This window comes from Artemia sp. Qi Xiang Cuo, unplaced genomic scaffold, assembly GCF_049724085.1.
Source record: "Artemia sp. Qi Xiang Cuo unplaced genomic scaffold, ASM4972408v1 HiC_scaffold_3175, whole genome shotgun sequence".
Taxonomy (NCBI): Eukaryota; Metazoa; Arthropoda; class Branchiopoda; order Anostraca; family Artemiidae; genus Artemia; species Artemia sp. Qi Xiang Cuo.
Genome location: NW_028300569.1, coordinates 9,129 through 23,376, shown reverse-complemented (window position 1 = coordinate 23,376; position 14,248 = coordinate 9,129). Strand labels below are relative to the sequence as shown.

Sequence of the window (14,248 nt, the reverse complement as noted above, 5' to 3'; positions counted from 1 at the left end):
TCATTTTAATATTTTTTTCCCATTTTTTTATTTCAATATTTTTAAATTTAACTTTTTTTCAACTTGTTTTTCTTAGGTTCCACCCCAACCCTGTTCTTCCTTTGTTCGGGCTGATCAAGCCCTGTCTAGGAAAAGAAAGGGCAACAGAATTGGTGAGTTATGTCTATATTGACTACACAGAGTGATGTTCCCTAAGGTTTGAATGCCCCCTGATTACATGACCATATCGATTTTATTAGTGAAAGGGATGGGAAGTCATGGTATATTACATTATCAAAGCTCCAGTTTTCTACAATTCTATCACTTACGTATTAAAGGTGCATTGTTTCAAGTTCTCTTCAATAATGACCTCCCTTCAAACAGTATATGGTAAAAAACAAAAAAAGATAAAATTAAAAACTGTAATTCACAGATTGCCTAGCAATTGTCAGTAGGCCTAAGTTTTGCCAAACAAGCAGTTAAATACTTAGAAATAAATAACAGCACCACCAGTTCATTGTCCAAGGCAAAAAGTCGCTCGCGCAGAGAACCACAAGGAATTAGGCCTAACTCAAAACATTAAACCCAAAACGAGCAGATATTAACATGAGTAGGGCTGATAAGCCCTATTAAAAAAGGGCTGATAACTCTATATTACAACTGAGTTTGACTCTGTCTCACAACTTTATTTTTTAAAACTATAAAAAGCTTTAGCGTAAAGAGCGAGGCGTTGAGGAGGGGACAGCCCCTTTCATACTGTTCGTTTTAAGTTTTAATGTCGCTCTTTACTTTCAGTTAAAAAAAACTTGTTTATTTATTTAATATTAATGAAAGGGACAATGAAGTGAGTCTTGTATCAGGATTCTTGAGTCCTGGAGCAGCAGCAAAAGAGCATCGTTTAGACTCATATAAGTTTTGTTGAAACGGTATTATTTTTTTAGAGTCCTTAATTGGCTTCTGTGCAGTTATGCTTTGAACAAAACTTGACTATTATGAACTCGTATACGACTTGATCCTTGAAATCAAGAGTGTTATAAGCTTTCTTGTCGGACCTTCTTTGAGTGCAATTGTTAACACTGTGAAACTATGAGCCTATGTGTGCTTTGATGTACCTTGCCTAAATTACATGAGGAAGTGTACACCTTTCTGTTCTTAAGTACCTTAATCAAATCCATATGTTTTTACTTGCCTTTGTTTATGTTGCTAGGTCTCAGTAATTCTGGGTCAGACCTTCGTGATACTCTATATTCGCTCCCTTAAGGAATCTCAAGCTGCCAAAATGGTCTTATTATTGCCCAATCTAGTCTTCACAGGAATGACAAATTCAGTGTGCTTCTTTAACAGTTTAGGCTAGTATGGCCAATAGGAAGATAAGGCCAATCTTGTGCCAGTAAGCCCTCATGTAAGTGTCGTATTATTTCCCCAAGTTACAAATAAGAAACTCTATATTAAAACCCCAGAATTAATACAATCATTAATACAAATTAATTAATTAAAAATAATACCATCCCCTATTATAGTGGCGTGATCGCTTTAGATCGGTGCCGCAATTCTAATCCCAATAACTTTGCCCCAGCCCATGTCAATCTCACCAAGTATACATTCTTGCCAAGTGTGCCATACAGTTATGTCACATTTGACACACTCCCGAAAACAGTTGACGCAGTTTCGCCACGTTTGACATAACCACCTTTTGCATAATAATAATAATAATCTGTATTTAAAAGCAAATTAAAGCCATATACAAAAAGACAACTACTAAAGAAAAATTACACTTCATTTGACATCCTTCCCATCAATACAAAATTCCCTACTGCCACAATATAACGGGGAGTCGTAGACCTCATTAACTCACAAAGCAGCCTATCGTCCCCCTCCTGGATAATTAATCCCCTTAAATGAGAGAGTTTCTTACACCGGAGGAGGAAATGGCCCAACCCATAATCAGTTTCCCTACATCTCAAGCAACTGCACCCTGCCTCCGGACCTTCCCTCTTTTTCCTTGCAACCTTAGTATAAATTGGAAGACAATTTGCTCGAATCCAAATCCTCAGATATTTAATGATCTTCTGGCCCTTTTCCCTTCTCCCACGAACTTGAAAATCCATTCTCATCTAATATCCTTTTGATTTGTGCTGTCCAGGATGTTTTATGAGAATTGGCAATGTTTTAAATTACGTTATTACTGAAAATATTTAATTTCTTGGATGTTTTTTCTCTTTCTTAATTTTTTTTTTGTGTATAATCAAATGTTTTGTTTTTAATGTGCGTTATGTTTGTTGCTCCCATATTTCTTGAGCCTCACTTTATAATACGTTCCACATTAATATTTTTCAAAATATACTGCCTTCGAAACCTTATCATGAAGTAAAAATCCCCCACATATGCAAAGAGGCAAAATTAGTCTCTAATTTCGGTAGGTATACTTCTTTAGAATTATCAAACAGTTTTGTGGTTACGAACAGGTAAGTAGGGTGCGATACGACTCAATAGTAACCGACATTAAGAAAAAAACTCTGGATAGAAGTGGATACATCAAAAGAATAGAATTTTGAAGCTGATTCAGCTTCAGGCGGCAGCTTCACTTACCTTGGTAGCATCAAACAGTTCGTGGTAACGAACTGTAAGTAAGGAGCGACCCGGCTCAATGGTAACCGAAACTCTAAAAAACGAGATTTTGATACCAATAGATACATCAAAAGAATCAAATTTTAATTCTGATTTCAAATATATAAGTTTCATTAAGTTTAAGTTTACCCATCAAAAGTTACGTGCCTGAGAAAATTTGGCTGATTTTCGAAAAAAGGGGAAAAAACCCCCTAAAAGTTATAGAACCTTAATGAAAATCACACCATCATATTCAGCGTATAAGAGAACCCTACTGTAGAGATTTTAAGCTCCTATATAGAAAAATGTGGAATTTTCCATTTTTTGCCAGAAGAAATATCACGGATGCGTGTTTTTTTGTTGTTTTTTTTTTCCCAAGGGCGATCGTATTTACCCAATAGTCCTAGAATGTAGCGGGACGGCTCATTAGAACTGAAATTAAAAGTTCTATTGCCCTTTTTAAGTGATCGAAAAAATTGGAAGGCAACCAGGCCCCCTCCCACGCTCATTTTTTTCCCAAAGTCACCCGATCAAAATTTTGAGATAGCCATTTTGTTTAGCATGGTCGAAAATATGATAAAAATGTCTTTTAGAACGACTTGATCCCCCAAAGTCCCCAGGGGGAGGGCTGAAAGTTATGAACTTTACTCAATGTTAACATATAGTATTGGTTATTGGGAAGTATACAGACTTCTTCAGAGGAGATTTTTTCTGGTAGGTGGGGGAAGGAGAGGGTCGGGGGCTATATGGAAGGATCTTTCCATGAAGGAAGGTTTCATGGGGGGAAGGGACAGGGCTAGGAAGGGGGCGCTGGATGTCCCAGCATTATTAAAGAAAAAGATCAGGAATTAAATAAAAAAAAACAAGTTTTTCAACTGATTGTGATTAAGAGGTCATTTTTAAAGAACTGGGAAAAAAAATTCGAACTATAGTTTAAAGAGCAGGGTATTGACTAGGGGGCGAACCCCCTTATATACGTGTTAAAATTTTATGAATATAGAAGTTCGTTACGTAAGTTAATTCTAAGTTACGTATATTTATTACTAATAAAAACGTTCGTAAATAAAATTAAACAAGTTTCGAGAAAGCCATTTAACCAAATATAATATGCAAAATTTGTTTTAATTATTCATGTACGGTGAGCCAAAATCAAAACCTGCATTAATTAAAAAACGTTCAAAAATTAAATAAATAAAAAACAAGTCTTTTAAACTGAAAGTAAGGAGCGACAATAAAACTTAGAACAAACAGAAATTATTCCCTATATGAAAGGGGCTGTCCCCTCCTCAACGCCTCGCTCTTTACGCTAAAGTTTGACTTTCTCACAACTCTATTTTTTTAAACAATAAAAAAACTTTAGCGTAAAGAGCGAGGCGTTGAGGAGGGGACAGCCCCCTTCATATACGGAATAATTTCTGTTCGTTTTAAGTTTTAATGTCGCTCCTTACTTTCAGTTTAAAAAACTTGTTTTTTTTTATTTAATTATTAGTAAGGACGGTGGGAGAAGTGAAAATGTTAAAAGTTGAATAGGGTGCTTTTTTTCACACTTGAAAAAAGTTTCGAAGGATAGGAAAATAAGTCTGAAAACCAAGATTAGATTATTAGAAGCTATAGTGATGACAGTGGTCAATATATAGTTCTCAAGCATGGGCGCTCCAAAAGGTGGATGAAGATTTGCAAGATATTTTCCAGAGATATTGACTTTTGAATCTTCTAAGTACCCCACTGACTCACCTAATTTCAAACATTAGGCTATACAAAAAGTGGAGTTCGATCCCGCTTTCTAGGGCCATTATGAGATAAAGATTAACATCAACATTTCCCATATATGTAGTGGCAATAGGCAATTTTATTTTAAACGGTTTAAAGGCTCGAAAATGATATCCTTTTGGTTAGTTGTATCTCCTTATTTATTATGTTTAATTGTTTAATTTTATCAAATTATATTATGTTTAATTTTATTATATTTATTGTGAATATGAATAAATATACGATTTATTATATTATGAATAAATCTGAAAGATATAAATAGAGACCTAAAATATACATAATTAATGAGCATGAGGGGACATCCTGTTATTAAGCAAGGAGACAAAATTCAATGACCTAATTACCAGTGAAACCAATTACCAAAACAAATTAAAAGAAATTAGCTTCATATCTAAACTTTTAAACCCCTAATCAGTTCAAATTTGTCTGTTGAGACTATCACTAAATGGATCTTTTTCTTACAAAAGTTAACAATGATTTTTCACGTTTGCAGCTCGGTGAGTCCTCAGCTATATGTTAAAACTTTTCCTTTTTTGCGCTATAAGTTATGGGAACCAACAAATTCTTATTGTTTAAGTTTTTACGGACGAAAGCGCTGTCAAATTCTACGAGTTAGTTTGCAAAAAGGTGCAAAATAGGTTGATGCGATAAACTTGCGAGAGGAGTAGGTTTAATTAACACAAACTTGAGTTAATTAAACAAATGACTCTAATTTAGACTAGGCGAGGGGGGTTCCCCCTTCCCCCCTCCTTGATGCACCACGGCCCGGGGGCATATTTTACAACCCTTGTCCCTAAGCTCTGGGTGTTTGTTTCAACCCAAAAGCCTTGTTAAATGATATTTGAAGTATTTTAAATAAAAAGGCTATCTCATAGTTTCTGTTCGATGCATTTCAGGACAATACGACGTGCGGGGGAGGGTTGCTACCATCCATCACTTTGACTCTTAAAAAGAGCACTAGAACTTCTGATTACCAATCAAAGTTTGGAGCGCCCCTCCAAAGTTTATACGACGACTAAACTTAGTTTATTAAAGTTTATACGACGACTAAATATTTATATGCACCCATGGCGTAACTTACAACCCTTGCCCTGAGGGCTGTGGGAGGGGGTGGTTGTCATCCTCAAAATGGAGTATCCGGATCTTTCAACTGAATAAAATGGTTACCTCAAAATTTGGATCAAAGCGCTTGGGGAAATGATGTGCGTGGGAGAGAGAGAGGGGGGGGGGTTGTCCTCCAATCAATTTTGACTATTACAATGGGCACTAACCCTCTTAATTTCTAATCGAATGAGTAGTTTTTTGTGCTTCTGCGACAACAACTATGCAAAGTGCCCTGGTCTTAAAAAAAAAAAAAATCTGCCAACATCGTTCTTTACTTTGGCAGCGCTATTGCGCTGCATATGAAAGTCTTTTTCATGGAAAATTGTTTTTATACTTTTTTTTTATTAGACTCCATCATTTTCTGTATACTCAGCATGAGATATTTTCTGGGGGGGGGGTATGCACCTATAGCCGGAAACACTATTGCACTGTTCATGGTAATTTCTGTTCATCTAAAGTTTTGATTTATTTCCTGCTTTCAGTTGACAAAACTTGTTTTGTTTAAAATTTAATCATATTTATAGACTATTAACCCTACGATTTATTGATATGGTTTGGATAATTGTGACCTAGTAGGCATAGAATGTAGGATAAAATAATCAAAGGACCATTGTGAATGGACCCTCGATTTAAGTTCGAATGGGCCCTTGATTTAAGTGAATGGAGGGTTAGTTGCCCTCCATTCATTTTCGACTATTAAAAAGGGCACTAGCCACTCCAATGTCCAATCGAATGACCCCTTTTCGAAGTTTTTACGACAACTCCTTCGATACGAAGTGCCCTGGCATAAGACCAGGAAAAAAATAAATAATACATTGTGGCCACATCGTTCTTTACTTAGGCAGCGCTGTTGCGCTGCTTATGATTTTAAAATTATGATTTTAAAATTATTTAAGATTAGCTTTTACGTTAAATCTGGAAACATTCTCTTTACGCATAACCTTTTCCCTTTTACCAGAAAAATAAAAAAAACAAGTTTGTTTAACTGAAAGTAAGGAACGACGTTAAAACTTAAAACGAACAGAAATTATTCCATATATGAAAACGACTTAGGTATGTTCTCAATTCGGTCACGTGTGTAATTCGGTCACGTGACGATTTAGGCATGTTCTCAATTCGGTCACGGGTCTAATTCGGTCACGTGACAATTTAGGTATGTTCTCAATTCGGTCACGTGTCTAATTCGGTCACGTGACTATTTAGGTATGTTCTCAATTCGGTCACGTGTCTAATTTAAAAGATTTAAATTTGAAGAAGTTAAATAACATTAGCTTTCTAAACTGTTTCCTATCAAATAACTATCTTTTTTCGAGGGGGGGGAAGATGCTGATATATAATTTTTAATTAATTTCAATACATACTAAATTTAAGTGATGTTATAACCCCACTCCTCCACCTATCATATACATGTCTACCCACGAGACGGTGGAGGGAATCTCCCCGGGATTAGTTAAAATGACGTAGTTTGTCGTATCTGCTTCCTGGGATACTTGAAGGATTCTTGATCATTTTAGGAGAAGATAATCTCAAAATATGAAATATAGGAGCTAGCTAATTGGGTTAGTGTTAAAATTGGCAATAGTTGTAACAAAAATTCAATTCTTATTTTCAACCCCCCTTTCATTTCTGAAAAAAATAGAAAAGAATTATATAAGTTTACGATTTTTTCCAAAAGTTTCTTGTATTTTCAATACATTTTTTTTTTTTTTATACTGGATGTTGTTATTGGTAACAGTTCGAAACAACATTTACCTTTTTAGGAGAAGCCAGCCTATCCAAATCGGAAATACAGGATTTAACCAATTGGCTGAGTGCCACTTTAAGCTCAAAAGCCAACAGAGTCACTGTGACAAACAGATTAGCCTCGTATCCTTGCGTTGTCACTGTCAAAGAAATGGGCGCGGCCAGTCACTTTCAAGCCTCAGTTAGAGATTAATCTCAGGTGAGGCTTTGATCCTGCATTAATATATTTAATTTTCCCACAGTCATATTATTTTCAGTTCTCTGTTGAAGTCGCATGCCCTAATTTTTACATAAATATATATGACCAGGCGTATCCAGGATTTTTTTCGGAGGGGGGGGACAATTTTTTTATAATGCATCAAGAATTTGTTTATATTTATTTGTGTTACGTTTTTACGATTCGATTTTTTTGGGGGGGGGATGGAGGGTTCAAACTATCGCACGAAGGATTTTTTTTTAAGAGGAGGGGAATTTTTTGTCAATTTGAGTAAAAAAGCTACTTAATTATTTGCTTACTTATTTACTGAATTTAAATCTTACTGAATGTTTTAGTTTACCAGCTTTAAATATACAGTCAAATTGTCGTTCTTAAAGGTATCAGGGTAAAGTTCTGACATGAAGCGTTATGATGTATCATAGAAGAGCAGTTTGAGCAACGTGGACCTGCTCTCAAAGGTAACAAAAGCCATGAAGTCCAAGATAACTTTACAAAAAATAAAAAAGGGAGTAAGAGACAAAACGGAGGCCTCAGATTACTCTGGGATGAAATTCTGTAAAATATTACTCAGACTTTTTCAGAGCGTAGGGTAAATTACTGCTTTTTGGGAATTATTTTCTTTCGGGAATCAAACTCATCTATCGATCCAAAGAAGTCATTGTGAAACAGATTTACTCAGTACTGTAGCTGCTGATATCGACAACGGTGGCATGATTTGATTTCAACATTTTGTATAAATATTATGAGTACAAATATTAATTTCAGTGAGCAAATTCAGTCCAATCTACCTAATTATAGGTAGGTAGTCCAATCTTTAGGTAGTCCAAACTACAATTCTATTTAGAATTAAATTGTTAATTTATTATATATTATATTGAATTGAAAATTAATTTAAAATTAAAAATATTAATTCTACCAATATACTAAATTATAGGTAGTCCAATCTACCAATCTATAATCGCCTGCAGATTATAGATTGGTATTGTAGATTTATGTAGATTTATTCATTGTAGAATTATGAATACTTTTTTCTTTTCTTTTTCTTATTTTGTATCTTATGTATCGTCGAGCCACTTATAAATAAATAAAAAAAACTGCTATTTGTAGCACTCATAAAAATACTTTGACGAATCTCCGAATCAAGAAACTAAGATAAAAAGAAATTAAAAATAAAACAAATGTACTGTTCATATATGTTGGCCTTCATGATATAAATTAAAAAATTAATCAACAAACTAGTCCCCTAGGAATTGTTTAAATTAATACTAAAGAAGCCACTTTAGGACGCATGGGCGCCCATAGACTGAATTATAGGGGGAGGGGCTTACCTGGTCTAATCGGCAATTGCCTAAATGCTGCCTAAGTAAAGAGCGATGTGGGCACAATATGTTGTTCTTTTTAGACCAGAGCACTTCTTATAGAAAAAAATATCATAGGAACTTCAAAAGAGCTCATGAAGGGGAACCAGTCCCCCTCCCCCACGTCAATCACTTCCCCAAACACATCCCATCAAAATTTTGAGATAGCCATTTTGTTTAGTTTAGTTTTAAGGTCAGGTAATTATGACTTTGAAAATGGCAACCCACACCCTCCACAGCCCTCATGGCAAGGGTTGTAAGTTATGCCCTGTGGGGATATAAGGTTTTCAAAAGAAAGGGTATATACCTCACAGGGGGCTCATTTGATTGGTCATCGGAAGTTCTAATGGTATTTTTAACAGTCAAAAGTGATTGGAGGTTATGCAGCCCCTCCCCATGCACCACTCATTTCCCCAAACGCATTCAATCATAATTTTTGAGATACCCATTTTGTTCAGTGCAGTTGAAAGGTCCAGAAATTATGTCTTTGAGGATACCCCCCCCTATAGCCCTCACGTCAAGGATTTCAAGTTATGCCCGGGGTCATATAAGGTTTTTATAGAAATGGTGGTCATATACACTTCAAAGAGGGCTCATAGGATTGGTAATCAGAAGTTATAGTGCTCTTTTTAAAAGTCAATATTATCAGATGGCCAATAGCCCCCCCCCAACACACACACGTCGTATTTTCCAGAAACGCACCTGATAGAAATTTTAAGATTTGTTGTCGTAAAGACTTCGAAAAGGGCTCAGTCGGTTGGTAATTGAAAGGGCTAGTGCCTTCTTTAATAGTCAAAAGTGATTGGAGGACAACCACCCCCCCCCCCCACGCCCATCATTTCCCCAAACACTTCCAGTCAAAATTCCGAGATAGTTATTTTTTTTATGTAGTCTAGAAGTCCAAAAATTATGTCTTTGAGGATGAGCCCCCTCACAGTCCTCAGGGCGAGGGTTGTAAAGTATGCCCCGAGGAAATTTAAGGTTTTTATGGAAACGGTGGTCGTATAAATTTCGGAGGGGGCTCAATGTATTGGAAATTGGAAGTTGAAGAGCCATTTTTAGTAGTCAAATTTATTGGAGGGCAGCTATATCCCCCCTTTCCGTTATATTTTCCCCCAATGCATCCGATAGAAATTTTAAGATATCCATTTGTTAAAAAATATTCCAAATCTCTTATAAAACGGCCTTTGGGGTTGACACAACCCACCAAAGAATGGGGATAAGGGTTTAAGTTATGCCCCGGGGTATGTAAGGTTTTAATGAAGAAGTGGTCTGGTGAACTTTAGAGGAGGCTCATTTGATTGGAAATGCATACTTCTAGTTCCATTTAAGAGTAAAGCGTGATGGAGAGAAAATAGCCCCCCTCTCCCTGATATCCTCTTTTCCCCAAACACATTCGATCGAAATTGTGAGACAACCATTTTGTAGCCAATAGTCCAAGAGAATATAACAATATCTTCAGTAATCAAATGTAAAAAATATTTAGGCGGACGTCGAATTAAATCAAAACAAACTATGAGCATGTGAACTTTCAAAAAGGTGACAAAGCAATATCTCAAGAACAATTTATGTTATTAAGTAAGATCTTTAAGGGTAAGTTGTTGGGATTTTGAATTAGCCAGAAGGCACGATGTGTATACTTTTAGTACTACAACTGCAGTTACTGTAACTAATGACGCTAAAAATGGACAGAAATGAAGTCAAATATTCATCCAAGCGTAAAACTACCACAGATCACTATCAATAAATAAATGAAACTCAAAATGAACAGAAATTAGAATAAATAGCGGAGTCAAACTCGAAAGGAGCAAAAATTAACATTTGTAGGGCTGGTAACCAGGGTCGTATCCAGTATTTTTGTTCAGGGGGGGGGGTTACTAATTTTTGACTTTTTTTGGGGGGGGGGGGTACTAATTTTTGACTCAGTTTTCGACTAATTTTACTGATTTTTACCTAGGTTTTACTAATTTTCGATTTATTTTCGAGTCGGTCAAAAATTTCGGGGAGGGGGAGTTCAAACCGGGTAACCCCCCCTGGATACGGCCTTGCTGGTAACCCCCGTGCCTTCTCAAGACCAGAACATAATTTGCACTTTACTGAAAACAAAATATGTTTAAATGTTTTCACTTTTTTTTAATTAAATAAGTAAAAAACATTTTTACTCACTTTTTTTTACCCATTTTTCATTTTAAGGAATAAATATCAGTATAGGTAAATTAGACTGACAATCCACGGTCATTTTTTTTTATTATTATTATTTTTCAGTAAAGCCTAAGTTATGTCCTGGTCTTGAGAAGGCACGGGGGTTGTCAGCCCCGTTAATGTTAATTTTTGCTCTTTTTGAGTTGACTCGGCTATTTATTATAATTTCTGTTCGTTTTGAGTTTAATTTAATTGTTGATAGTGATCTGTGGTGGTTTTACGCTTGGAAGATTATTTGACTTTATTTCTGCCCTTTTTTAGCTTAATATAGCTCTTTACTTTTATTTTAAAAATTTTTCTGTGGAAATTTTTTTAAATTAACAAAAATTTTTGACTCCCTCATTCCGCCAGGGGGGGTGGGGGCCGCCCCCCCCCCCCACTTATGGGCGTTCATGTTAGGACGTGTATCCTTTATCTTCACTTATGTTAATTTTTTCCAACTTTTCTAATATATTTATAATTTTTTGATAGCTTTTCTTCAGTTTGAATCATCACTGTAACAGAGCATTCTATACAAAATTTGTTTGTAGAGAACGTTTTGCGTTTTGCAGAACACAATTCATGAAAAATGTCTATTGATTAAAGACAATTCTATGAAAAAAATGTAAATAGCGCTTTGTTTCAGAAAAACGGCCAGAATCTTGGGATGAAAGTGCTGTGTCTAGCAGAGTTTTCAAATTAAAGAAAGGTTGTTGCGAAAAATTGATGAATTTCTGTGAAAAATTGGAAAAAAACTGAAATAAGTGAAAATAAAGGTTAGCTGCATAAAAAATGTGTTAACTATGATTATTCTGCATATTATGAAGTAAGAATTGTTTTCTGAACATGTTTCTTTCTCTTCTGTTAGTTTTCTAGGCTTATACCAAAACCTTTTGTTACGTTATGTAATCTTACGGAGCAAATTCTTTTCGTGAAGTAGGCAGTACCAGTTCACGTCACGAAAGTTTATCTTACTCTATGGCAAAGTCAACATAGTAGAAACAAGATGGAACTTCTGGATGAGCAATTAATATTAAGAGAAATAATACTATTAATATTATAATAATATAATTATTATTATGATATAAATAATTTTATATTACTATTAATAACATTAATAATTATATCATATTTTATTTACTATTATTAATAATATAAATAATATTAAGCTTTGTCAAACGAGAATTTCGCCAATTTACAAAACTGTAGGAGAAATTTTTTATTATTTTTGCTATGAAGACCCAAAAAATGGCGTTTTTCAAAATCTAGGTGGGGCATATTCCTCTTTAGGAAGTCAACGGTATTGCGCTGACATTGAGACGAATAGCAGAGATGAAAGGGTCAGGGGTGAGATGGAGACTCCTCCTATGAAGCTTATGTAATTCTGCTATTTAAGGATGTACTGAATCTTTTTTATCTTCCTATATCTTCTAATGTGAATTATTGGCAAGATCTGTTTCTACGTCAATTCTAGATCTGTTTCTAGGGATTGTGCTATTAAATTCGCATTTTAATTGTATTTATTTTTCAGTCATCCTATAATCAAAAAACTCTACGCGCTGAAAACATCGAACCAAAGGCGGGCTGAGCTAGTTGCAGATCAGGCATGTATTAATTTTATTTATATTTATAGCTTTATTTCAATGACCTTTTTAGTGATAATGTCATTGATACTATAACAAAATGAGCCTTAAGGTATGGTAAAGCTATTAATGAAAATGCTGGTATGACACAAGGGAAATATGCGAAAAAATTGGCAAATAGTAATTTTTGTCAGTTTTTTTATTGTTCTCAATAAAAATTAAAATAATATTGTAAAGCACAGCATAAATATCAAACAGTAAAAAGATTCCTATCTTCCCCATTATTTTTTTTTGGGACACATCAACCTCGCACATTTCTTCATGACTTCGCGAGTGCGCAATGATCACTAGTTATGTAATATTGCGCGTTGAGATCCAAAGGGAAATTACCCTTTGTGCGCTATGATGTGTCCCATTTATGAAAGAAATCTTCTTTACTCCATGGTTCTTATGCTGTGTTGTAAAGTAAGTTATGTTTTCGTCAGGATTACAGTTTTCTTGTATTATTCCTCCTATACACGTACCCCTCCTCCTTATTCTGTAATTTCACGGCTTTTATACAACCCACTTGTTTTTTGGCCGATTGTACGGATTTTCCGCCTCGAAATAAAGAAGCGTCATTTGTACAAATATTCATAATATTTTATTTAAACCATTGACTATGAACTTTTTTTTCTCATTCATAATTACACTCGGAAAAAGTTCTGTTGAACCTCTTTGAATCCGGCTCCTGCTAGAACCTCTTTTTTGTTGCGTTCCGTGGACGATGGACTCTTTAAGCATTGTTTAAGCTTTATTAAGTCTTGGGACTCTTTAAGCCTTATTTAAAACTCTATAAGGCAACAGAGGTCTATAAGAACCTCTCGTCAGTGCGTACCTTTGATAATGATAGGATTTTTTAACGTTTTAACGTTTGGTCTTTGATAAGACCAAACGTTATTACTCGAGCTAGTCTAAGAGAGACAGTTTTTGAGAGAATGGAGGGTAATGACCTCTCTGGAAAGGTGGCTTTGGTCTAGGGAAAGTTCCCTTATAGCTATTAAATTAAAAAAAAACAATTTTTTTTAACTGAAAGTAAGGAGCGACATTAAAACTTAAAACGAACAGAAATTATTCCGTATATGAAAAGGGCTGTCCCCTCCTCAACGCCTCGCTCTTTACGCTAAAGTTTGTATTGTTTAAAAAAATAAGATGTTGGAGTAACCGTATGGACTGACAAAGACTGAGTGTGAGATAGAGAAGGGGGAGTGTGCATTTGGTTTCTCAGCTAAAAGGATAGAGATGGAAATGACCTAATGATTGCATTTTTTTTTAGCTATTCAGCAACGCTTTGGTTTCGGCAGGGTTAGTTGATGATCCGTGCAATGTTGTCACTGGAATGAATCAACAGCTAGTCGCTGGAATGAATCAACTGCTAGATCAACTGCTAGCACTGGAAAAACATTGACTTATTCAAACATTGACCATTTTCTTAATAAACTTTTTATTTGATTAGCAAGATTGTTATGTTTTACTCTCAACTTGGATTTTTTGAATAAGGAACTAAGCGGACCTTACTGTGCATGTGGCACAACATTCTCTTATTCAATTTTCTATTCTATTCCTCACGCAGGCTCAGAAAAATGTTTAATATGATTTAAATAAATAGTAACATAAGATATAACGCATTAGTAATACATGAGTAAAAATTCCTTGCCTACCACTCA

The 14,248-nt window shown here is 35.1% G+C and overlaps 1 protein-coding gene across 3 annotated transcripts; it reads left to right on the top strand.

Annotated features, from left to right (window-relative positions):
- Window positions 1-958: 958 nt before the first annotated feature.
- On the top strand, window positions 959-14,042 carry LOC148938525 (TNF receptor-associated protein 1 homolog, mitochondrial-like). Of its 3 annotated transcripts, XR_016143681.1 has the most exons (4): window positions 959-1,381; window positions 7,221-7,402; window positions 12,491-12,563; window positions 13,858-14,042. XR_016143681.1 is itself a non-coding variant. In XM_089107725.1 (3 exons), the coding sequence occupies exons 1-3, from the start codon at window positions 8,163-8,165 to the stop codon at window positions 13,987-13,989; spliced, it is 261 nt and encodes an 86-aa protein (XP_088963851.1). In that variant the 5' UTR covers window positions 8,085-8,162; the 3' UTR covers window positions 13,990-14,042. The 3 variants fall into 3 exon arrangements, 2 of the variants coding, with proteins under 2 accessions (XP_088963851.1, XP_088963852.1); XM_089107725.1 differs by lacking the exons at window positions 959-1,381; window positions 7,221-7,402 and adding an exon at window positions 8,085-8,218; XM_089107726.1 differs by lacking the exons at window positions 959-1,381; window positions 7,221-7,402 and adding an exon at window positions 11,677-11,785.
- The last annotated feature ends 206 nt before the right edge of the window (window positions 14,043-14,248 follow it).

Bases quoted from the DNA above. Each gene is read 5' to 3' on its own strand.
- LOC148938525 (XM_089107725.1), top strand. From the start codon at position 8,163: ATGAGTACAAATATTAATTTCAGTGAGCAAATTCAGTCCAATCTACCT. The intron at 8,219-12,490 runs GTAGGTAGTCCA...TTTATTTTTCAG, and splicing joins TCCAATCTACCTAATTATAG to TCATCCTATAATCAAAAAAC. The intron at 12,564-13,857 runs GCATGTATTAAT...ATTTTTTTTTAG, and splicing joins CTGAGCTAGTTGCAGATCAG to CTATTCAGCAACGCTTTGGT.